Source organism: Notechis scutatus, chromosome 1 (genome assembly GCF_049901735.1).
Source record: "Notechis scutatus isolate UNSWTSFEM ecotype Mainland chromosome 1, rNotScu1.2, whole genome shotgun sequence".
In the NCBI taxonomy this organism is placed as follows: domain Eukaryota; kingdom Metazoa; phylum Chordata; class Lepidosauria; order Squamata; family Elapidae; genus Notechis; species Notechis scutatus.
In genome coordinates this window covers 98,705,235-98,731,073 of record NC_142009.1, presented here as the reverse complement: position 1 = coordinate 98,731,073, position 25,839 = coordinate 98,705,235, and the positions used below count along the sequence as shown (strand labels likewise).

Sequence of the window (25,839 nt, the reverse complement as noted above, 5' to 3'; positions counted from 1 at the left end):
TTTCCCCCTGGATTGCTGGTTGGAATGGGGCAAACAATATACACCGCCCACTTCACAATATTGGATCGGGCAGGGGGAAGGGAGATTCGTTTTTTCTTTTAGAAACGCCACGATAAGATTATTCCACCAGGCCTCGCTTCACCCAATGCCCCCAAACAACCTTAAGCAACTGGATCTCTCGCAGTTGGGGCATCGCAAACGAATGGGCGGCGGGTGGGGAGGGGGCGTGAGAGTCGATGGGGGCGAGGGCGGGGGAGGTGGTGGAAATCTGGGGTGACTCTGGAGGATGGGTTGATGGGAGATAGACAAGCGCTCCGCTGATCCAGTAAGAAGCGCCGGAGAAAGCAATGCGGTGGAAGGCCAAGCTGTGGTGGGACTCGGGGGCTATTATTGGAAAACTGCTCTTCTCCCTCCCGCGCTGTTCCACCGAGGCTTCCCCCTCCCCGCATCACAAACCCAGCCTCCGGAGCCAGAGAGGAAAGATCGGGCTGGGTAACAACAATGCGAGGGGCTCGGGCGGGGGATTTGATCTGAAGTAACTTGCCCCGGCGGCTGCCGCCCAGGGAGCCTTGATTGACGTAGACCTGCTGGAAGCGGCGCATCCATCACCCAGGCTGAGCCACAGCAGAAGTCACCGGCCGCTCCTGCAGGATACACAAAGGCGGGCGGGTAGCGGAGAGGTTCTCGGCTACCGCCGTCCGCCCAGCTTCACCTTTCCTCTGGCAAGTAGCTCTGCAATCCCCCCCCCCGCCACTCCCGCCCCAGAAGAGACCGGCGAGGAGGACGCGCCGCCTCCACGCCCTGATGCCTGGACCACCATTGCAAGAAGGGGGACAGGGGAGCGGACGGGAGGGAAGAGGGGAGCCCTGAGCCCACAGGCCCGTCCTTGATCGATCGGCTGCTCCTTTCTGACCGCCGCTGCCTCTTCTGCCTCCCATCCGAAAGGAGTTTGTGCCTCGGCTGATGGATGCCGGAAGGTGCCGCATTGCCTGGTGTATGTTTGTTGGCTGCTAGGCTGGTAGGCATTACTTGGCTGTTCCTTTTTGTCTCTGAATGCCTTTCTTCCGGCGGATGGCTGGGATCCCTGCCAGGCGACCAGACCTGCTCCGTCAGTGACTGAAAAAGGACCCAGATTTCACCCCCGGCTTCTTTCCCGCCCCTCTTTTCTAGAAGCGACGGAGAGGGACAGACGGCAGCTTTGCTGGTACTAGATGAGGTCACTGTGTAAGTGGACAAGGGGCTGGAAAGACGTGGTAGAGAGGAATCCATCCCTTGCTCCAGAGAAGAAAAAGCTGCGGCGGGGGGCGGGGGTGTTTATTTGAAGAAGCATCTAATTGATTAAAAACAATAATCCAACTTATCCAGCTGATCAACACATGCCTTTTGAACCCTACCACCATTGATTTTTAAATGCTATACTGGAATGGCTCAGAGAGAGTGAGGGAAGAAGGGGGGGGGGGGGAAACCACCTTTAAGGAAAGCTCGGAATTAGATCGCATTTATTGAAATTGCAGTTCTTTCGCTATTTCAGCAGCACCAAGGTGAAGATCTCTAATTTGCAGATAGAAGTGGGTGGAAAATATTAGAGTGTGCCTGTGGTGGAGGAATTAATTACCTCAACCTCTTTCTGTACTCCAGGCAAAGTCACTGTAGGGCTGTTTGGCCTTGTTCTCGCTGGCATCATAATGCTGATCTGTATCTGCTGATCAAGGGATTTTTTTTTAGTGGGGGGTGTTGTTGTTTTTGCTCACCCGATTGTTTAAACCACTACTGAATGGGAAGGAGGACACTCCATTCTCTCTACTTGGGCCCTGTCAGAGCCATTATTTCTAGTCATCAACAGGCAATTGCTGCAGAAGGAGAGTAATTGGGTTCAATTATATGTGAGTTACAGTTTTGCTGCAGCTTCAAGCTGTGGACAGGTGTTGGAAGGGTGATATGGGCCTGAGAAAGGAGAGCACAGCAACAGTATAGTGTGTGTGTGTGTGTGTGTGTGTGTGTGTGTGTAGTTAATTGAGAGATGGAAAGGGTAGATTGGAATTGAGGTGCACATATTAATTGAACCATATTAGGCATTAGTATTGGAGAGATTGGTAGCAAAGAATTACCTAACTTGTTGGATACTAGAAATGGAAGGGAGGGTTTCATAAATCAAAACAAGAGACCGAATTTCAGGTGTTGTGGCAATTCAGCAGTTCCACCCCTTCTTCTGTACTAGAACTATTATCAGACGAAGTGGCACAATGACTCATTTGCAGGCAGGTCTGTCTCCAGAGACCCTGGAAAAGGCCCGATTGGAACTGAACGAGAACCCAGACACCTTGCACCAAGACATCCAAGAAGTTCGGGACATGGTGATCACCCGACCGGACATTGGCTTTCTTCGTACAGACGATGCCTTTATTCTTCGCTTCTTGCGGGCCAGAAAATTCCAGCATTTTGAAGCATTTCGCTTGTTGGCTCAATATTTTGAGTATCGTCAACAGAACCTCGATATGTTCAAGAGCTTCAAAGCCACTGATCCAGGCATCAAGCAAGCACTCAAGGATGGTTTCCCAGGAGGGTTGGCCAACCTTGATCATTATGGCAGGAAGATCCTGGTGCTCTTTGCTGCCAACTGGGACCAAAGCAGGTAAAGATTTTTAACTCATGGGGGGAAGGTGGGGTAGGCTAAGATGTACATAGTGCTACAGTGTATATGTTTGACATCATCATAATGGGTTCAAATCCCCTTTGATCTCAGTGATATTTCATTCCAAACTTATGATAGGAACGGCATAAGAACCTTTATTTTATTCTAATGTGTGGCAGCCAAACTGCTATTTTTGTAACCTAGATTAATTAAAAAAACTCCCCAAACTTGAAATTCTGTGATGGCAAAAAAAAAAAAAAAATATGTGCACAGATCAGGTGTGCCTGTGGAGCTTCGACCATAAGATGATGGTGAAAACAATGAATGAAAACTGATTTTAATAGAATCTTTCATCTACACTTTTTTAAAAGGCGGTTTTTTTTGAGGGAAAAGTAGGTTTCTCAGGGTCAGTTGCATCTTCAGGAGGCGGGGGCGGGTGCGGGCGGGGAAGAAGGAGAACCATATCCAGGTGTGCAACAAAGAATTCCTAATGGCAGGCCCCCCCCCATTCCCCCATTTCTTTTAGCTTTTTGGGGAGGGCTTCATTTTATGCAAAACTGTAGGACTTCCTATTGGGGAGGTAGGGGGGAAAAGGAGAAACTTTTGTGGGGAAGGGGGGGTTCGGGGGGGGGATGGGGGCCAGGGAGAAGTTCATTCTCAATTACTCAGTTACACTTTCCTGGGACCTGAACAGCAGGTGCTAATGCAATTAGCAATTTGTCCCCTGACCCGATTTGCCAACCTATTCAAAATCTTTCTAACTTGCCCTAGATCTAACTGATTCCAGACTAACAGACAACAACAACAGTAACAAAATATTGAAACAAAAGCACAAGTATAAAAAATAATGGCAATGGAAAATTAAAAGACAACCAAGGATAAAGTTGCCACGCAATCTAAGACAGTGGACAACAATCCTTGAAACTTAATTTTAATTTGAAATTGTAATGCTGGTGCCAGTTGGGTACCTCTGAGAAGTTCATTCTTGAATTATTCATTTCTTGATGTTATCATACTTAGAACTGCCCATCTCCTTTTATTTTAACAATAAAACAGTTAAAAATAAGAATGAAATAATTAAAATTCAAAAGGGAAGGGAAGGACTTCAGAGTGTTAACCAGCCCCATGGCTGTATGCTCCTCTGTTATCCCCAAGCGAGTTGGCAGAACATTTTCAAAAGGCCAAGAGAGTGAGGGTCCCACCTCATTTCTAGGGGGAAGAATGTTCCAACGGGCTGGGGCAATGGCAGAGAAGGCTTTATTCCTGCCAGTTGAAATTTTTTAACTGGTGGGATTTGTAACCTCTATCTTCCCTTCCTGGCTGAATGGAACAGTCCAATGTAATGGGCCAAGGATGACTTGTCAGGTGATCTGGCCTGTAGGGCTTTAAAGATCATTACCAACATCTTTAATTGGATTTGGAAGCAAACTGGCACCCAAATGCAGCTTGCACAGCAGAGGTGTTACATGCACCATCCTTGGGACACCCAACATTGCTAATGTGGCCGTAATCTGTACCAACTAAAGTCTCCAGGTAATTTTCAAGGGAAGACCCATGTAGACCTTGTCAGTATATTCATGAACTGGAATAGAGCTTGGTAACAAGGTTAGCCAATGAATAGGCATAGCAACTAAGTCAGCCAATGAGGATTGTTTTTGGAAACTGAAATTAGAAGTAGCCTAGGCTGGAAACTGAAACTAAAAGTAGCCTAGGCATGGTTCTATATTAAGCTCTGCAACTCTGCAGCTATGTTGGATCTCTGAGTCTGTCTATTGAAGATGAAACTAACTAGCTTGCTTGCTGAAGACTGAAGCTGTGCTCTGAACTTGCAACATGTTTCTGTTTGAGTTTGCTCCATGTTGGAGAAATCTACAACTGGTTTGTAAAATCTTATTATGTTGATAAAGACGTTAAATGAAGCATCAGCCACCTGTGTTTATTTTTCTGGTGCTGAATTATCGCTGCAAAACTCTCAATAGACCTCATTGCAGTATTCCAGATGGGAATTAATCAGGGTGTGAGTGACAGAGCAAAGGACCTGCTTATAGAGAAAGGGCCATAATGGATTCACAAGGTGCAGTTGTGTCCTTCAAGCCACAACGTGCCACCTGCCCTTCAAACAAGAGCTGTGAGTCCAGGAGGACCCTCAGATTATGCACCAGGTCTGCCTGGGCAGTGTAATCCCATCTAAAACCAAAAATAATAAAATCCCAGGTGTAGAGGGGCTCCTCAGTCAATCAATCAATCTCCTCAATCAATACAGCCACTCCATCTTATCAGGGTTCTGCAGAAGTCTCTGGTTCCCTCTTCAGGCTTCCACAGCTTCCAGGTATCCCAATTTAGGCCTGGGCCATTGAGGCAAGAACAATGTGAGACAAATAATGCTTTGACAATGTTGTTACCCATGTTGTTCCTTTTCTACTTTTCTAAATGAACTAGGTTTCCCAATGTTTAGCAACACCTATAAAATTTAAAGGAAAATTTACATTTCTTCTTTCTTGGCAATTCAGTATCAGCTTCTTTACCAGAAATAATAACATTATTATACAAGGATTTATCTATGAAGCAGATAAGTGACAAAATTTCTATTAATTTTAATGTCTCTCCAATTTATCCCAGCAACATGATGCATTTTGTGAATGTCACAAAGCCTAAAGTCTGTCCAACTTTGACTTAAAGAGTTCTGATTCATGAAGACTTTTATGCTATCCTATCCTCACTTCTCATTGATATATTTTACTTTACTTTCATTTATACTTCCTTGAAGGAGTTCAAGGCAGTATACATGGTTCTCTTCCTCTTTTATCTTTTACAATAGTCTCTTGAAGTAAGTAAGCACTTAAGGTTGGCTCAAGGTAGCTTGCTATTTGAAATGAAATGGTAAATGTCATGTTTTCCCTCTCCCCCACTGCCTCCCCTTCAAGGACCACAATACGCCAGAATGATTGAGTTAATTGGGCATTTGTGGGCCATAATGATTGTTTCTTTCTTCTGAGAGGTCAATACTGTACAATCATAATGAATTAAATGCAGTAACTAACAAACAATATGCTGTCTTTCCTATCAAAAAAGTCATTACCTGAAAGGATTGCCTGGAGTACCTACAGTAGATATAGAGTCTGTCTTGGAAGACTGAAAGAAAATGAATGCCTCATTTACGGGTTTCATTATTGGATAGAGAAGAAGGAAAGTTGCAATGATGTAAGCAGTGTATTGAGATAACCCACCCCTTTTGGACAGTATTGTGATGTCACATGCACAGACAGTAGGGTTGGAACTTATGCCACAATGCCATGATGTTGCTTTCATCATTCTGACACCTCTTGGCCTCATATCCAGGAAAGAAATTTTCATCATTCTAGTGAAAACATCAAGCTCCAGTGGGTATGGGTGTGATTGGAACAGATTTGAAACCAGGGCATTCTAGACTGATCCTATAGTGTTTACATTGCTCAAATTAAAATTTCTACGGTATCTGCACACAATCCAGATGCTTCTTTATAGAACAGGTTTTTTTTTTCTTTTGACCATGTCTCACTTTATATAGCATGGCTTCTGGGTGGCCTGAAGAGTATATGTTCAGAAATAGGATTCCTCTGAAGTCCACTGAAGTTGGAATCAGAATTAATTACCCAGAGTAATGCCCAACTTCAGATGCTGCAATTCCTACATGGGACCTTTGTAGCAGTATAAAAATAACTGTTGAATTGAACTTTTTCTTGATGTCATTGTTTTGCTCAGTGGAATATGATTAGGCTGCTTATTATATGAATGACAAGAAACCACTGCTGACAGTTTGCACGCGTGTTGCAGCCACTTTTGTACTTTTGATCTAATTTCTTGAAAAAAGAAGAACTGTGTCTCAGAGGCACAGGGTCTGCCAATGGAGTATCTTAAAAATATTTATGTGCTATCAAATTGGTGTAGACTCTTAGCTGAACACATGGATCATCCATTATGATCTGTCCCTGACCTGATCTTTCATATCTTCCAATGACGTACACATTGCAACTGTAACTACCTTAAAATATATTGATGCATTCCCAATAAAACAGTCTGCTAAAACGTGAGCAAGAGAAAGCTGAAGGATTAAAGCAGGGGTTGCCAACCTTTTGGACCTCAGGGACCACCAAACTCATAATTTTAAATCCTGTGGACCAGAGACCCTGGGAAAACCCCCAAAAAAGTCTGCAGGAAAATTCCCCACTCCATTTTCCTACCGATCGATCATTCTTTATTTGGGATCTCAGGATACTGTCTCCAGCTCCATTCTCAGAAGGGGAGAGAGAGACTTTGGGCTTCATGTAAGGAAAGCAGCAGAAACAGTTGCTTTCCTTTCTCTCCCCCAAACTCCACCAGAAATGAGTCTTTGTGAAACTTGTCGCACCGGTGCAGCCTCTTGGAGCAGGAAGCCTTGCAGGGTCCCAAAGACTCATTTCTGGCAGAGTTTGGGGGAGAGAAAGAAAGACTTTTGCTGCTTTCCTTGTGTGCAGCCAAAAGCAGAAGAAGAAAGAAGTGGAAAGAAGCAGCCCGGTGGCCAGGTGAGGTGCGTGGGGTGAGTGGGGCAAGTTCTCCCCCTCCGCCCTTTCCCCCCTTTGCTCACTACCTCGTGTTGTTTGCAATGCAAGCGACGCAAGCCTTGTGTTCCCACGCAGCCTGGATTAATGGCTTTGGGGAGTGCTTTGGGGGTGACATTTCTCTGCAGACCACTAAAATTTTCTCACGGACCACCAGTGTCCCCAGGTCACTGGTTGGCGACCACTGCTTTAGAAGACAGAAGGAAAAAGAAAAAGAAAAGAAAACAAACAAAATTCATAACAGGGAACTCAACTATCCACTCCATGCAATGTCATTAGACTTCTGTAATCCTGACAAGATCAGTCTGATTTCTACAGCATTTAGATTTCTTCCTCATCTTGTTCCTATATCTGTCTTGGAATATTAGATGGGTGAAATTAGACAATGTATCACATTGGCTTATTCCTCTGGAATGTCTCCTTTGCTGTGGATGGATATGCCTTAGCAATGCATTTTCAAAGTAAAAGTCAGGCCTACATATGTTAGGGCTTTGCCTTCTTATCTTACCTGTCATATGTCCCTCCTTTTATTTCTGCATAAATTGAAATAGCTCAGATGTTTCTGTTCCATCAGTTAACTTTTTTCAGTCTTTTCATATCTAAGATAAAAGAAATGTGCTTCTCTGTAAATTTATTATGCATATATAATTGCCTGTTGGGTCATAATTATATTGAAGTGACAGTTGATTGTAAAAGGAATAAGAACCATGATATAGACAATCTACCACTGCCACTATCAGCTTTTCATTTGAATAAGTCCAATTAGAAAATTCCTATTCCAATTAAGTTGGAAATAGATTTTTGTAGAACACTCCTGTCTCTCATACATCCATACATAAATTGCACAACATGTCCCTGTGCAAAGCATTTAAAATTCAAGTTGAGTGGCAGGAAAAAAAAATTGACATGGAAATCTATAAAAAAAATGACACAAGAAATAGAATTCAACAGATTCTGTTCCTCTCATCAATAATCTCTATGCTTATAAAGCACAACAGGGAGTCTTCTAGGGCTAAACAAAAACCTTAGTGCTTCCTTGGTGCTTTCTGAGTTTCAGTTGTTTGCTTGCAGATGTTTTCATAACCCAGTAAGGTAACATTGTCAGCACCGATGATATTACATAGTCAGGTAATAAAATATCTGCAAACAAACAAGCTCATCAAGAACTCCATAGTTCAACAGTGAGCTACATATATTTTCTTTTAAAGAAATCTAAGCAGAAATCCTCACTTACCAAGGTTTATGTGTAGAATAGTCACACAGCAGTGCTGTGCAAAGCTTTGAAGTGATGCTTTGCTCTAATCGAGACACTTTATAAAGTTATCATTACAGTCTTCCTTGTAACTAGCAGGCTTGAGCAATCCCACTGCTTTGACTGCTAGAATGGTCATGAGCTAGGCAGACACTTCAGGCAGGACAGACAGCCCTTGTCTTGCGATTTCCCATGGAGTCAGGTGAGTGTTGTCTCTGCAGTGTAAAGTGCCTAAGATAGAACATACCTTCTTCACACAGCCCTATTGCAGAGGTGGTATTCAGCAGGTTCTGACCAGTTCTAGAGCAGTGATCCCCAACCTTTATGCCGCGTTGCCCGGTATGCATCAGTGAGCGCCGCATCTGCTTTGATGAAAGTGCTTCCAGTGAGCTTTCTACCGGAAAAGCTCACCGGAAGCACTCTTTTCATCAAAACAAGATAGCGCGCCAGCAAACCAGCGGCCCGGTAGGACTTGTTCCACGGACAGTACCGGTCCGCTGGACCGGGTGGTTGGGGACCCTGTTCTAGAGAACCGTAGCGAAAAATTTGAGTAATTCAACTGGCAAATACCACCTCTGACTGGCCCTGCCCCCATCGATTCTCTGCCTTCCAAGTCCCAGCTGAGCGGCTGGGTCTTGTTGCCCTGCATAGGAGAACGGAGCTGGAAAGCAGGTTAGTAGGGTGGGGAGGGAATGGAGATTTTACGGTATCCTTCCCCTACCATGCCCACCAAGCCAAGCCACGCCCACCAAGCCACACTCATGGAACCAGTAGTGAAAAAAATTGAATCCCACCACTGCCCTATTGCAAAACCCTGAACAGAGTATCCTACAACGTGATGCATCTAGATGCTTCTCTTAACCATTTGTCCCATGTGGTTAGATAAGTATGCTTGCTTGCACTATGTTTGCTTAGTTCTTAAAGCAAAAATATCAGTGCATGGTGCAAGAAGAAATAGTGTTTATCAATTGATTTTGTTGCAGAGAATGACACTGATTTAAGGGCCAAGGAGGAACAATTGGCCCAAAGTCACTCAGCTGACTTCAGTGTTTAAGGGGGAACTAGAAATTGGTCTCCCTGGCTCCTACAGTATCACATTAACCATCATACCACATTGACTCTCAGCTGTGTACATCTCTGTATAGTAGATAGAACACAGAAAGGGTAAAATAGGTTATTTGAGATGAATGGTTCTTCTGCTGATGGGTAGCTTTAGACCTGATGCTATTTCTGAAGATTAAAAAAAAATGGGTGCTGCTACTCAGGAGAATTTTTTTCATTCATTTTCTAGCCTCTTCAACTTCACTTAAAAGCTGTTTGGACAAGTTGGCATAGGACTAGATCATATGGTTTAGTGGGAAGATTAGTGGGATCAGTATCTCACTCAAAAGCCTTATTCCTTCCATGTAAAGATTTCATTCACTGATAAGATGAATAATAAATTCAATGAACAATAATACCAAGGAGCACTGTCTTTAGCCCCATTTCCACATGCCAGGCATTCAGTGAGAAGTATGAAAGGGGGCTTCTGTGTATGTAAAGTTGTAGATGAGCACACAAGTCAGACTCATGGTGCAAATCCAAAAAGCTCTCCTTTCTTCTTGCTGCTGAAAGCAAGAATGCTCCTGCCTCCTATTTTTCCCATAATCCTGTGAGGTAGGTTAGGCTGAGGCTTGATAGAAATAAGTACTCATTATTCCATTCCCAAGAGTAAAGTTAAATAACACCAACACTACTAAAAGTGATTGATTTAAAGAAGTAAAATAATGACATTCTAAACCATCTAGATTCTATGTTTAATCCCAGTTTGGAGTTTTTTTTCTGCAATTGAACAGAACTATGAACTCTAACAAAGGCTATCTGTTAAATGTTCTCATTTTTCCATTTGTATTAACATAACCTCGTACTCCATCAATATAAATAATTCACAGCATAGTTGCACAGTTCTCTACATGCCTTTTCTGCAGTAAATTCTGCTGTGAGAATGTACTTGTAAGAAATGTCTGTAAGATTGCCCCTTGATTGTATGAAATTTCATTTAAATCCACTTTGAATTTAGGAACCAAAAGAGGAACATTTTGCTTATTATTACATTTCCAGTTTGGTAATTGCATCTGTTTTCTTAAGGCATAATGGCTTTTGGAAATGGTGTAAACAGAGGTTTTCTAACAGCATGTATAAATAAGGGCATTAAACACTGTTAAATAAATCAGAAATCCTAGATTATTCTTTAGGTATTAGCAATACACCATCGGGTTTACAGTGTGACCCAAGAGACGCTGTGTGAAAGCTAAGTGTCACTAAAGTCAGCCGGATTTAATTTTGAGATTAATTTTGTTGATTGTTAATACTAATCTTCTACATATTACTGCAAAGTCATGGTTCCCACTATATATTTTCACCCCTGTATATCAGCTACCACTCCTCTGACCAGATTTGAAGGAGGCAAAAACAGAATATAGTTGTTTTACACTATGGACATTGTGTTTTATTTAGCACTATGTAGAGCTCACCTAGTGAGAACTTCTTTGGTAACATTTTTATATGATCTGATATGGAAAAATACCGAATGCTTCTTTTCAACACATTGAAGAAATGCAGATAAAAGCTTCCCAAACCCAAAGAACCCCTACTGTTAAAAAAAGCTGTTTTTAAGGATGCGAACTAGCTAGTTTTCCTAATAGTTTCCTTGTCAATATTCTCTTTTGTTAGACATGGTACATGATATTACTAAATTATAAATCTGATTGTTGATTAAAATAAATACATTGATTGACATTTTTGTAGGTGGGTAAAACTGTCAACAATGCTCCATTTTTATTAAGCTAGGTTGAAGGACATGGATAAGAGCTCTGAACTGAGCTCTGGAGAAAAAAAATTCAAGAATATTTTCCTAATTCTTTTTGCATGCAATATGCTAAATAAGTGGGGGTTTGGTTCCCCCCCCAAAACATTTATGCTCTTTCTGTACAACTAACTTACTGTAACTTACCTCACAAAAGTTAGTGGGTCAGATTTAACTAAAACTTGGTGATGGGAACAGGGACAGTGAGAGGATAAGGAATTCTGGAGGTATAAATTAAACTGGGAAGTTAAAAAATACCTTGGAAGAATGTAATGACAAACCACTTCCATAATATTGCCCCAAAATGTAATTGTATGAAGTCAACATGAAGAACTCTTTAAGTTACTTTATTTAAAAACATTTCATTTGGTATATTGGTTTTAGCCATTTTGAAAACCTGTCCACGGGCTTTCAAATTGAGACTTAGAAACACTGAAAACAAGATGAAGCATTTCTTACAATTGAAGCTCTGAAATTTTGTTAAACTTACATATATGGCTTTGCTTTGAAAACTTCATAACAGGCATACATTTCAAGTCCTTAAGGTCTACTTCAAATAGGTACAGTATATGTTGTGGTTCCGTGTTCAGTTGGAAAAAAATAAATCTGTCAGAAGACTGTGAAGGAACTTCAATTTTATATCTGCCTCCCCCTCACCTCTGTTCATGTGCTGTCACCATAAATTACCATAAGGATGATTGGTTTCACTTATCCAGGTCAATAAACGTTGCATATTACAGATCTACAATAAATATGAGATAAGCTTTTATGTAAATAGTTCATCACTGAACAAAGGTTTTAATGCAGTTACTTTCATCATAAATTATTTTATGCTGCTATTTTCATAATAAAATTGACCATTGCAGTACCAGTGATTACAACTCTCTTGAGAATTGTAATCATAGATACTACAACGGTCAATTTCATTATGAAAATAGCAGCATAGAATAAATTATGTTGAAACTAGCTGCATTAAAATCTTTGTCCAGTGATGAAAGATTGCACGTGCGTGCATACACACTCACGCACACACACACACGGCAAGATGCAATGGATGAAAACTAATCAAGGAGAGAAGCAACCTAGAACCAAGGAGTAACTTCCTAACAGTGAGAACCACGGGTGGGATCCTACCAGTTCAGTCTGGTTCTATAGAACCAGTAGCTCCAAAGAGCAGCTGACACCAAAGTGGTTCTTTGGGATGAGGTTTTGGTCTGCTGTTTGCCCACCCGCCCGCCTGAGCTCTAGGCTGTCCTTTAGTGGCTGTGTTTTCCTCATCAGTTGCTTTGGGCGGCACAGCTGAGTGCCACTCGTCAGCTGGAGAAGGTAAATGCTTGCCGGAGTTAGTGCGCACGCGCATGCAACATGCATTTGACACGCATGCACGCACTCCCCGAACCGGTTGTTATGCCGGTCGGATCCCACCCCTGGTGAGAACAATTAACCAGTGGAACAGCTTGCCCTCAGAAATTGTAGGTGCTTCATCACTGGAGCCTTTTAAGAAGAGACTGGGAAGCCATTTGTCTGGAACAGTATAGCAGGGGTGTCAAACTGGTGGTCCGCAGGCCAGATGTGTCACACGCAGGCCATACCCATCCCAGCTTCACAAAGGTAAAAAACATTGTGATATATTACATGACGTGATCGAGTTTGACACCTGTGGTATAGGGTCTCCTGCTTGAGCAGGGGTTTGGACTAGACAACCCCCAAGGCCCCTTCCATCTCTCTTATTCTATAAACAGAATGTATTTTTTTTCTGTAGGATCAATGGCACCATAAAGTGCCTTGTAGATCAGATTGCATGCTGATTTCTATTTTAAAATTCTTTTACTAAGTTACATCAAACACTGGGTATGAACAAAATCAACAGCAAAACCCCTTTTGTCCTGTTGAACTCACGATGAAATATTACGTAATTATATACAGTACAGTCATCCAAAGTTAATTTCATATTTCTAGAGTCCTACATGATACAGTTATTCTGAAATTATATTTGTGTTCAGTATGAAGGTGTCTACCATAATCACCAAAAGTTTTTCAAAAAGTAAAACTATTGGGAAAAACAACATTGTCATCCAATGCAATTGGTACCAACATTTCTGTTGTTACACTGGATCAATTGTGTAATGATAAATCCAGATGGGGATTACTTTTTTCAAATGCATAGAGAAATCTTGTTTATTTTTTTCTAAGAATTCTTTCTCCATCTTCCTCCCAGCAATGATTGAACTGATTATTCAAAGGCTGATTCATACAACCATTGAAAATGTGGTTTGTCACATTTTGGAGAATCCACAGGTTTTTGTGTTAGCATGTTCAGTGATGCTGAAGGTAACATAAAGACATTCCGGATGAATATTGATTCTGTTTATTGAACAAAATGTAATGCAGTTTGAAAGAAAGAAGTATTGAGTTGTTCAAATGATATTGAGCTGGACCATCTGGAACAATTACTATTATGATACGGTCTCATCTGAATAGCTGCTGTTTAACTTTCCCAATCTTAACTCTTTTAAACCTAAAGAAACATATGCGTGTACTTACAATAGGTAAAGTCATCATATTTCATGAAATCTATCACTTTGAAATCTTGAAACATTGTCTACGAATAGCAAAACAATGGCTTATCTTCTATCATCTGAACATGATTGGTTAGCTTAAGGCCATCTTTGTTTTTATCTGTTGACAGATACACACTGGTGGATATTTTACGTGCCATCCTTCTTTCATTAGAAGCTATGATCGAGGACCCAGAACTTCAAGTAAATGGATTTGTTTTGATTATAGACTGGAGTAATTTCACTTTCAAACAGGCTTCTAAGCTGACACCAAGTATGCTTCGATTAGCCATAGAAGGCCTTCAGGTAAAATGTTTTAAGCATTATTCATATTTCTTTTACTCTTCTCGCTCCAGGCATCTCTTTTTAGTTTTTCCTGACTGTTTCATGTCTTTAAAAATCTAACGATCTGTTTTTTGCAATCTTAAAAATTGAGATTTTAGATGTTTATGTATATTGTGGAATTTGAGAATGAATTCTAAAGAATCAGTTTGCTATCTAAGTAGTTCATCAAACTTACAACACTCATGATTTAAAGGTCTTATTTGATTTCTCAAATTTAGGAGCTCTAAATTGTTATTAAGAGTTGGAATATAATAAAACAGGCCAAGCAAGCAGATATATTACTGGGTTATATATCTTACTTTATTATTCTGAAGTGAGGTTCTTTGTACAGTGAGAGCTACCATCAAGTGCTATACATTATGGAACAGTGAAGACATCTATGCATTGCTACCGTGTTTCTCATATAATAAGGCCGGGTCTTTTTTTTTTGAGCCCCGAAAAAACGGCTAGGCCGTCTTTTCGGGGGTGACTTAATTCCCCCCCTTGCATCCTCAGGCAGGCGGGTGGCAACGGCTTGGATGTTGACCTCGGCAAGCCAGGCGGGCTGGGCAGAGCTGGGAAAGCGAGCTGCGGGTGCGTGCCCGCCTGCCAAGCGAAAGAGCCGACCTGACCCGAGACCCGAGCTTGGCTTCCCAAGACCCTCCAGCCCAACCCTGAAGGGGCCACTGGGAGAGGCTGCCCGAGGCAGTGATAGTGCCCACCCATCCGTGGACAGGGAGGCAAGGCGATGGCCCGCACCACATCCTCCTCCGAGCTGAGCCCTACCAATGCCCGATGCCCATGCCGCTGCAGCGTTTGGAGGTGACAGGCGGCTTTGGGGTCTCTCCACTGGACCCGCCGGCCAGGGAAGCAGTGCTGCTGTCGCCTCGCCTCCCTGTGCACGGACGGGTGGGTGCTATCACTGCCTCGGGCAGCCTCTCCCAGTGGCTCCTTCGGGGTCAGGCTGGAGGGACTTGAGAAGCCAAGCTTGGATCGGCCCAGCTCTTTCGCTTGGCAGGCGGGTGCGCACCCGTGGCTTGCTTTCCCGGCTCTGCCCAGCCCGTCTGGCTCCGGCGCTGTCCTGGTGGGGTGAGCAGAGGGCCTGGCGGGGAGGCACTCACTGCTTTGGCCAGAGCTCTGCCACTGGGCAGGAGGGCCCGCCTGTCAGCTGAGCTGAGCGCCCCAGGTGAAGCTCTTCGTGCTTTGCCCAGCGCCAGGCAGGGATGGCGGCTGGGCACTTCTCCCGGGGTGGGCCAATTCTGCACTTATGGCCCCGGGAGATTCTCCTCCCCACGTGGGGTTGGGCTGCCCTCTCAGGCAGGGGAGGCTTTGTCATACCGGTAGTAGGGCGTCGTTTTTAAAAGAATGGGCTTTGCCTTCGAACGATGCCCGGGAAGGCGACGACAGGAGTGCCTGAAGCTGAGTGGCTGGCCATGTGTGGCTGCGTCAAACGCCACGGCATTGCTCTAAATGCCGTGGCAGCATGGGGAGAAGGGAAAGCAATGGTGGCGGAAGGTCTCCCGATGTGAAGTGCCCCACCAACACCGAGGTCAACGCAGGCAGCACCATATCCGGGTGTGCAACAAAAGTATTTCCTAACGTCAAGCCCCCCCTGCCATTGCCCCCCATTTCACATGTTTTAATATAGGCCTTAACTTGGTGGGGAGGGGCTTAATTTCATTTCATGCCTATAAGACATGCTGGGACTTCCTATTGTGGGAGGCCGTATTGTTGGAGAAACATGGTAGCAGTCCTATTCAGGCATCCTTAATGTACTATGCAAATATTTTTCTTTTACTGCAAACTGATTCTAAGGAAGAAAATGCTTCCTTCATGTTTGAAATAATGAAATATTTTAGAACTTCTTTGAAGCAAATTTAAAAACCACCTGAATGAGCATTTATGTATTCTAATACTGACCACTTGATGAGGATTTGCCAAAATGTTCCTTGTGACTTCTAACAGAGCTTGATGTAGAAAGCACTTTCACAAACATGTCTTATGGACAGTATCCAGCAGAAAGTTAGTGGATTCTGTCGATACTGTATTCTTTTGCAAAGGGATCAGTTTTGCCCTTTGCAGTATAGAAATGCACAAATGTGTTGGATGCAATTTCTCTTTAAGTATACAAAGAACTGTTTTGCTGACAAGGGTGTATGCATGACTCATGATTATTCTTTTGTTCTATGTGCTATGGAGGTAAATGAAAGCTTAGGAAATGAAAGATTAGGAGGGATCTTTTTCTACATTCTAGGGTGGTACGTCTTTTCTGCACAACAGTTCCTTCTGCCCCCCACTGGAATATTTAAATATTCCTGGAATATTTAAATATTAGGGCAGAAGGAAATAGTCCATTTTCTGACTGTCTGCAAAGATAGATGTAGGTATAGATAACATAGAATTAGAAGAAGAGACTTACTACATTTTTTTTTTGTAAAAAGAAAATTAACACTTTGGGCTGACTAAAGTTGTTTCAACATTTCCTGTCAAGTTGATCTCTTACTCCAGGGGAGATAATCAATGGAAAGGGTTTTGTCTTGTGTGAGGAATCACAAACAGAGCCATTCAACTTGAATACTTATATCTTTGGGGTAAATTGTTGCTTTAATTCAATGATTAGAGTTAAAGCTAACAGATCTGGGCTACAAAAATCTGTTTGGTCACTAGATGGATGGGCGGAAAGCTTCAGAATTTAATGCACCATCAGTGTTACAACATTAACAACAATTAAGATACTGAAGTCTTCTATTTCATTACCCATTAGTTATGTTTAAACTCCTGCCTCAAAAATACTTCCAAAGTTAATTATATGTCCTTTCATTTCCTATAATTTTAAAAAAAGAAATAATTCCCACTATCAAATATAAATGAATCCTTTCAAAATTGTTTTTTTGTATTGATACCTACTGATCAGGTGAATCCAACTGATTTCATTTATGATGTCTTCTCATTCACTAGTGTTTTGTGAAGCTATGCACTTCTATCTTAAAAACCACTTGCTGGATCTGAGCAAAACACTGATGACAGGCAGAAAACAGAGGAAACATTTTATATTGTTTCTTTGACACAGTGTTTAACATGTACAACAGAGGCTTGTCTATCTCTATACCAGGGCATGTTAGATAAATATTGCTGCATAAAACATAATGTTATCTTGATAAACTCATATACTGTTTCGTCAGTTAATATGAATTTGATTTGCAAAGCTCAAAAAGGTTGGCTGCATTCAAAATACAACCATTCCCAGAAATTAATTGCTTTTATGGGAAAAGAAAAAAGAAACAGAAATTGATAACTGTCTCAGGATTATCAAAAGGAGGGAGAGATATCTCTCGCCAGAGAAATTGCAGAGCCTGCAGAATAATTCAAACTGTTCAAGGATTGGTACCAAAATATCTTGAGGCTTCAGAGGAAAATTGCAATGTTTATATAAAATGTTGTGAGCTGCCAAGAATCAGTATTTAAGATAGGTGGCTATATAGATCCTGTAAGTAATTGTCAGACTCAAAAACCAAGACGTGTTGATTCTTTCAAGCTCTTTATTGTTGCATACCTTCAGACAGAATCTTGCCAAAGTGGAGCAGTCTGCTATTTGCACCTACCATTTACTGTATATAAGAATCTGAGCTACTAATGGTTAAAGCAAATTTGTAGAGGTAAACAGTGATGTCAATGGAATTAAAGGTGGCGGGACTTAGATCTCTCGTGGGTGCAAAGGGATTTGAGACTGATGATGCACTTCACTCTTCCCTGGTCAAGTGGTCATCTCCTGATTAGGTTCCTTATTTTTTTCATTAATTTTTCAGAGCTTAGCGCATGAAACTGAAGAGAGGAGTTTTTCCCTGAGACAGGCAGAAGTCTTAAGCCCTCCCTTTTCTCAGTTACTTTTTCCAGGGATCAAAAAGCTGCTTCATAGATTTTACTGTTCCAGACGGAAAATATAGATGATCACACAACTTGAACCTCCCAGGTTCTTTGATGTCCTCTGTATTCAAGAAGGCAGAGATGGGGGGGGGAAGTGAGGGATGAAAAGGATGAATAGAACGAGTATGAAAGACAGATGCAAGATATGGAGTGGTGGATGGGCACAGGGGAGAGACAGATAAGGGACTATACCAAGCACCCTACTAAGATGTTCAGCATGTGACCACAAAACTCTTTTTCAGCATTCCTGCTGAAGATTTAGTCATTTTTAATCACAGCATAAAAGAGTGATTTCTGGTTATTAATTTTTATTAGTCAATAGCTCAAATAAACTTTGCTTATGTTATTGGACTTCTTTCTAAGCTGAGTTGGTAGATGAACTAGGAAAACAAGTTCTCCAGAGCAGATGTTCTAACACCAGACTTCTGAGAACATGTTAAGAGAACAAAATATTCAGGTGATTGGTGAAACTTCAAAAAGTTCCCCTTATTACATTTATTTTGAGCACCAGTTAAAATGGCTGGTATTATGATTTTGCTCTGTGGGTAGCCAGAAAGACTTTGTAGAGGTAAATAGTGAAGTCAAAAGTCTCTCGCTGACACTGTTTTACTAATGAAAAGACAAAGACACAATGGAACATGATTGTTCTTCAAACTGCCATTGAGAACAAACACATCAGACAGAAGGGGGAAAAAGGAAAACAGCTGGGGACCAGCTTCTTTGTTTCTGTCTTCGAGAAGAAGAAAAGCAACATACCAGAAATCTCAGGTCAAATTCAGCTGCTTCAAGGAATGACAAGGTTCTCCTGTGTGAAACAGGATTTCTTCACCATTTAGACCAGTGGTCCCCAACCTTTTTTGTACCAGGGACCAGTTTCAAGCACAAACACTTTTTCAAGGACCGGGGGGGAAGAATCCGAGTTTGGTGGTTTGCTTGCAGACGTTTCATTACCTGACTAGGTAACATCTGATGTTGTTACCTAGTCGGGTAATAAAACGTCTGCCAGCAAACCACCAAGTTCAGGGAGTGCCTCGGCCCTGCCTCCCTCAGCCCCATCCCTCAGGTGTCTCCCTCCCTCCCTCAGGTGTCTGCCTCGTTCCTCTCTCAGTCGCTCTCTCGCTGCTCCACCAGCCCAGGAAGAAACTGCTTCAAAGAAGCCGGGGGTGGCTTTTCCTGTCGCCACAGCTCCTCCGAGCGCCTGTTTACCCCCACCCCGCCTGCCCGCGGTTCAACCCAGTGCTCCATTCTGCCTGCCTGCCTGCCTGCCTTCGTTTAGAGCAGCTTCGGCTGATAAAAAGAGGCGAATAGTTATTATTCTCAGCCAAGCTGCTCCGAAACTACCAGAAGCGAAGGCAGGCAGGCAGGCAGAACGGAGCACTGGATTGAACCTGGATTGATTGGCGGCGGGGTGGGGGTGAACGGGCGCTTCAGGGAAGCTGCGCCGACAGGAAAAGCCACCCTGCCGGCTCCTTTGAAGCAGTTTCTTCCTGGGCTGGTGGAGGAGCGAGAGAGCGACTGAGAGAGGAACGAGGCGGGAGGAAACCGAAGCTGCTGAGCCAGAGAGCAGGACAGGCTTTGGTTGCTTCCTCCCTCCCCTTCTTTCATTTGTGTCCTTGATCCCCGATCCCAGCAGCATTCACCGAAGGCAAAGAAAGCCGCCATTTTTTTTCTTTGCGGCCTGGTACAGAGTGCTCCACGCCCGGTGGTTGAGGACCCCTGATTTAGACAACTAAAATCCAAACCTGAATGAATCCAAACCTCCCAGAAGCTTTGGGAATGTTGCAATGTGTATTAAGAGCTGAGCAAGTAATAACTTAGAAAGTCCACTGCTTCAGGTTCAATTTGCCATATATTCAGGGCCAGATTGGGAGAGTAGCAGATGAAGAGAGGAACTACAGAGAACATTGTCTCTAGGCTTCCCAGTTCAGAGGCTTGACTCTTGAGAGAACTTTACTGTTCCCTCTGCTGTTTGCTGGATTGATTCATCAAGCAGAAATGTGCAGAAAAGAGCATGTAAGTGCTCAGTACTCTCTGGACATGGTGGTTTCTTGTAGACATTTCTTTATCAAACCACGTAACATCATCAGTGCAACATCATCAGAAACGATTATGTTACATAGAGGAATTCAATTCTTTCTCACTCGAATCCTTGTCTTAACCCTTCTTATAATTATAATATATGCCAGTCCTTCTAAATAATTTTTATCCATTTTCAAAATTCATTTGTCCTACTCTTGAAACCTCCTCATCACAGGTATTAGTTTGTCTAGAGTTTAGTTGTGTAGGTAAAGGCAGTTTGTCTCCCACTATTTCAGTCTGTTATTTTAAATCATATTTTATTGCTTATACTATCTTGAGTTGCCAGACAATTAGAACTTAATGTGCAATGAAGCATGGGTGTGTGCGTGTGTCACATTTTCTATATCAATTTAAGGTAATTTCTTCTCCTCAAAGGAAGAGTAAATAAAAAAAAATAGAATATAGGCAAAACACATCTTTAGCTTGTCATCCTCCTTTGAACCCAATCCTAAGGGTTCAAAGCATGAGATAGACTTTTACATAAGTATACTCTTATATCTATTTTCATATTTATATTCCTATATCTTGAGTATATGCCGAGCAGAAGGCAGACTGCAAAAAAGAGCAAACCAAGAAAAAACAGAATAAATTTATGTTACTGAATTTGTTATTAATTAGAATTAATTGCTAATAAACAATGTTCTTTATCTGCCTGCTTCAGCCCTTCTCTTTCAGCACAGATAGAGAAACCATTTTCTCTCAAACACACATGCACTCCATTCCTTTTTCCCTGCAAGAAAAATGATGAAAAGAAAATAGGGACTGAAATGAGAAGGAGATTGGAAGGAGTAGCTGCATTGGGGGATAGGAGGGAAGGGGAAAGGAAGAGAAAGGAAGGAATCAAATAAGGATAAAGATGGGGTGAGAAGAAGGGAATTGGACCAAGAAAGAATAAAAGAAGAAGGCTAAATTCAGCATGCAAGCCACCTCTCTATTACCTCCAAAAACCTCTATGCTTTCCATAAACTATTTGTGCAAATCATTTCCATGCCTTGCTGATTTCTTTGCTTACAACAGCTTCTATTTAGTGAAAGTAAGACAAATCTTTCCTTCCCGTCTACTCACACTTAATTTAGAGGGGGAGATGGGGACTTCATGCTATTATCAGGTAAAGACAGTGTTGTTTTTTTTTGATTCCCAGAAAGTTCTGTTCTTTTAAAATGGCCATGTATACTCTTTCCCCAATGATGGTCAAAGCAGTCTCGAGATTTGAACCTGCTCAAGTGCTGCAGCATTTTGGAGCTTCAGCATAAAGAAGCAAAGATGGGTCAGGGGGTAGAACAGCCGGTGCAACTCCCCAGACTTTGACTCCTTTTGATGAGCTCTTTCCTTGGGGCTAGACATATGTTGTCATGTCAGAGTTTGGAATAGAATCATCAATCAGCCTATAAGGCAGCATTGGTGACAGTAGCAATGTGGAGAAAAAAAACATGGCCACCTGTGGAATGAAAATTAAATAAAAGTATTTGTAATTTACTTCCGTTTCTGCCGATTGAAGCAGTAAACTTAACATTCCTACAAAGGAATAGGTGTCACTCAGGATAGTAGGATTCTTTTTGGTCCTTTAAAAGGAAATTAAAATTATTCTACCTCACCACCACTCCCACAGAAGAAAAAAACACAGATTAATCTCATTACAGGTGGTCTCAACTTACAACAGTTCATTTAGTGACCATTTGAAGTTACAATACTGAAAAAAGTGACTTATGACCATTTTTCACATTTACAACCATGGTGGCATCCCCATGGTCATGTGATCAAAATTCAGATGCTTGAAATTGACTCACATCTATCACAGTTGCAGTATCCTGGGGTCACATGATCATCTTTTGAGACTCTGACAAGCAAAGTCAACGAGGAACCCAGATTCACTTAAAAGTCGTGTTACTAACTTAACAACTGCATTGATTCACTTAAAAAAATCTGGAAGAAAGGTCATAAATTCACTGAACAAATATCTCACTTAGCAACAAAAGTGTTGGGCTCAACTATGGTCATAAGTCAAAGATTACCTGTACTATAAAGCAAAATAACTTGGATAACCATTTGCATCCTGAATCCTCACTAAGAAAGTCAATGCAGTATAGAAAATATCTTATCCTGATACGTGTACTCCAATCAGACAATCAGACTATATGTCACTGCTTTTAGCACCAGCACACATCCCTCTTAGGAGACGGGCTCTGCCTATAATAAAGACAGTGAAATCTTGGCCAGAAGATGCTTCCCAACAACTTCAGGATTGTTTTGAGAACACAAATTGGGACATCTTTTACCACCCTGAGCTAGAGGAGCACGCTGCAACTGTTCTGTGCTATATCAAACACTTCACAGATACTATCACTGTGGATAAATGTATTAGGATCTATCCCAATCAGAAACCCTGGATGACCAAGGAAGTCCAGTGCCTCTTGCATGACAGGACCAAGACCTTTAGGTCCGGTGATGGGACCTAAACATACAGTGTTACCAGAGCTAAAGTGAAGAAAGGTATTTGGAAGGCCAAGACTGATTATAAGAGGAAGATTGAGGATAATTTTTATAGCAATAACGTGAGGCAGGTATGGCAAGGGATTCAACAAATTACCAACCATCAACCAACCAATGTCATCCCTGCAGAAGGGGATGCTTCATTGGCAAAGGAACTGAATCATTTCTTTGCTCGCTTTGAAGTAGAGACATCAGAGACAGATAAAATACAACCACCAGCCAATTGTAGCCCCCACCTCATTGTGGAGGAACAGGAGATGAGGAGCATTGGAGGAGATGAGAGCTGTGAACCCTAGAAAGGCTGCCAGTCCTGACAGTATCTCTGGCCAAGTGCTTAAAGACTGTGCTGATCAGTTGGTTGGAGTCTTTACCAGGATTTTCAGTAGGTCTTTATCCCAGTCTACTATTCCATCTTGTTGTGAGGCTTCCACCATTGTTCCTCTGCCAAAGAAGTTCCGTATCAATAACCTCAATGATTACAGACCAGGGGCACTCACTCCTATCATTAAGTGCTTTGAAAAATTGGTCTGCCAGCACATCATTTCTCATCTTCCGCATACATTTGATAAACACCAGTTTGCATAGAGAAGAAATAGATCTACAGAGGATGCTATAGCCATCATTCTTCACACTGATCTGACTCATCTAGAACAGCGGGGTGGGGGGATGTGAGGATGCTTTTTTGTAGATTTTAGTTCTGCATTTAACACAATTCTTCCACATAGACTAGTGTCTAAACTTCTGGACCTTGGACTTTCTTATTTAATCTGCCTTTGGATTATGGATTTCCTGTCTGGCCACTCACAGAGGGTCAGATTAGGTAATCATACCTCTTCAGCCCTTATTCTTAACACTGGAACACCACAGAGTTGCGTGTTGAGTCCCTTACTCTATACTCTTTATGTGCATGACTGCATTCCCACTCAACGCTAGTAATACTATTACTAAATTTGCAGATGATACAACAGTGGTGAGACTCATCTCCAGGGGGGATGAGTCTGCATACCGAGATGAGGTGCACCGGGTGCTTTCGTGGTGTGGAGACAATAATTTGGTCCTCAACACCAATAAGACCAAGGAGCTTATAGTGGACTATAGAAGGAACAGATCAGACATCCAGCCCTTGCTTATCATGGAGACCGAGTGGAGCAAGTGGCCAGTTTTAAGTTTCTGGGTGTTAGCCTAAAAGAGGACCTGACCTGGGGTCTCACATTGCAGCACTGGTCAAAAGGCCCCAGCAGAGATTATACTACCTGAGATTTTTCAGAAAACAACAACTGAATGAAAAACTGCTGGTGACCTTCTACTGATGCATCATAGAGAGTATCTTAACTTACTGCACCTCTGTATGGTATGCCAATTGCACAGTGGCAGATAGGAAAGCACTCCAGAGAGTTAACGTCAGTGCCCAGAAGATCATTGGTTGTCCTCTCCCCTCTTTGGAAGAGCTTTATAGCGCCCGCTGCCTTAAGAAAGTTCAAAATATTCTCAAAGATCCATCTCATCCTGGGCACCCTTTTTTTGAACTATTACCATCTGGCAGATGGTATAGAATATTAAAAACACACATATATAGGCTGAAAAACAGCTTCTATCCCAGGGCAGTAGCTCTTTTGAATTCTACTGTATAGTGCAGTGTTGGTGCGCTGTTACAGGTTTTCGGTTCAATGTGTGGGGTGTGAAGGATGTGTGTTTGTGTTTATTTTCATGGTCATGATGTGCCCTGAAGATGGTGTTTGATTTCGTTGTACAAGGTGCAATGACAATAAAGTAAACTAAACTAAATTCATGTATCTTGCAATTTGTGGTTATGAGTTTACGGTTGCTTTCCTGCCAGAGTAATCTGATTTTATCCTGCACTCTACTCAAGACAGTGCAGTATTTTGTGGTTTTTTTGTTTGTATGTTTTTCAACTATTTCTCAGTTGTAAGGTGAGGAAAAGTCACCATGCTGTTTTACTTCCTTGGATGGCTACATTTTAAGTATATTTTCCTTCTCCTTCAGAAAATACTCATTTCTATTTGGCAGATTTTTGTTTTAAGTTTAAAATTTAAACTCCTCTGATTTAGTTATTTCTACAGTTAATTGTCCATGTATGAAGAATTCTTCTTTTAAGGATCTGCCCTTGCCATGGATTGATATTGCAGATGCCAAGAATGCTGTATAGGTCAGTGCCATCTTTTCATTTTGAAAGGAATTAAATTGGCTGAAGAAATTAAATGTACACTTCTGAGTCTCAGATGCTGTAATTAGGAATACAGTTTCCATGCATGCATAATTCTTACAAGTTGTTAATTCATCTATTATGTACTTAAAAAAACAAGTTGACCGAAGTAACCCAATTGCTACTAAACTATGTGGGGAACTTTATTCATTAATTTCTTCTAGGATTATTCAATTCATATTATATTATTTTATGGCTTCATCTGTGATCAGCTTTTGATCACTCTGTGTGTGTGTGTGTGTGTGTGTGTGTTTGTGTGATGCACAGTGTGATGACCCGAGGCATGGCACAAAAGCAACAAAGTCACAAAAGTAGATAAAGTCCCTTTAATACCTTCAACTTGGCCCCCAATGTCCAGTTATCATCGGCTGGAGAAAAAACTCTCTCAAGACCAGTTTTTAAAGGGAAGAAATTCAGTCTGAACCCAAAGTACATATAAATTATAAATAAAAACAAACACAAACCATGCTGCAGCAATTAACGAGACAGGGCAGGATAAGGAATTGCAGACTTCAAAAAATAATGAAACACACACAGTTGGGTGGATGCCAGAAACCAGATAAGACTTGACAAACAAAGATAATTCATGCTTTGCTTCCCGCAAGGTGCTGTGCGCAAACACCCTTTTAAAATTCTGTTTTCCCAGCTGCAGCTAATGAAGGGAATTAGGGCCCTTTTCTCTAACTTATTCTCTTCCTCCTGCACTCTCTTCTGTCTTGCATCCTTCCACTCATCCCACCTCCAAACTGCCAATGTTGTTTATTTATGACAGAAGAAGAATCTCTGCATATGGCCTTTGAACTTTCTGTGACTGCTCAATGGATGGAATGTTGAATGAAACATTTAATGGGATGGAGAGGCAGAATCTCTGCTTCTCCTTCCAAAGGAATCTTTGACAGTAGACCTTTAACTTGGCATATTCCCTTCATCAGGT

The 25,839-nt window shown here is 42.0% G+C and overlaps 1 protein-coding gene across 1 annotated transcript in view; it reads left to right on the top strand.

The window, feature by feature from the left end:
* Positions 1–285: 285 nt before the first annotated feature.
* Positions 286–25,839, top strand: part of CLVS2 (clavesin 2) — a 51,425-nt gene continuing 25,871 nt past the window's right edge. Inside the window, exons 1-2 of the mRNA XM_026666016.2 lie at positions 286–2,632; positions 13,996–14,170. Coding sequence (XP_026521801.1) covers positions 2,244–2,632; positions 13,996–14,170 — 564 coding nt within the window. The 5' untranslated portion in view covers positions 286–2,243. The remainder of the gene's footprint in view (positions 2,633–13,995; positions 14,171–25,839) is intronic.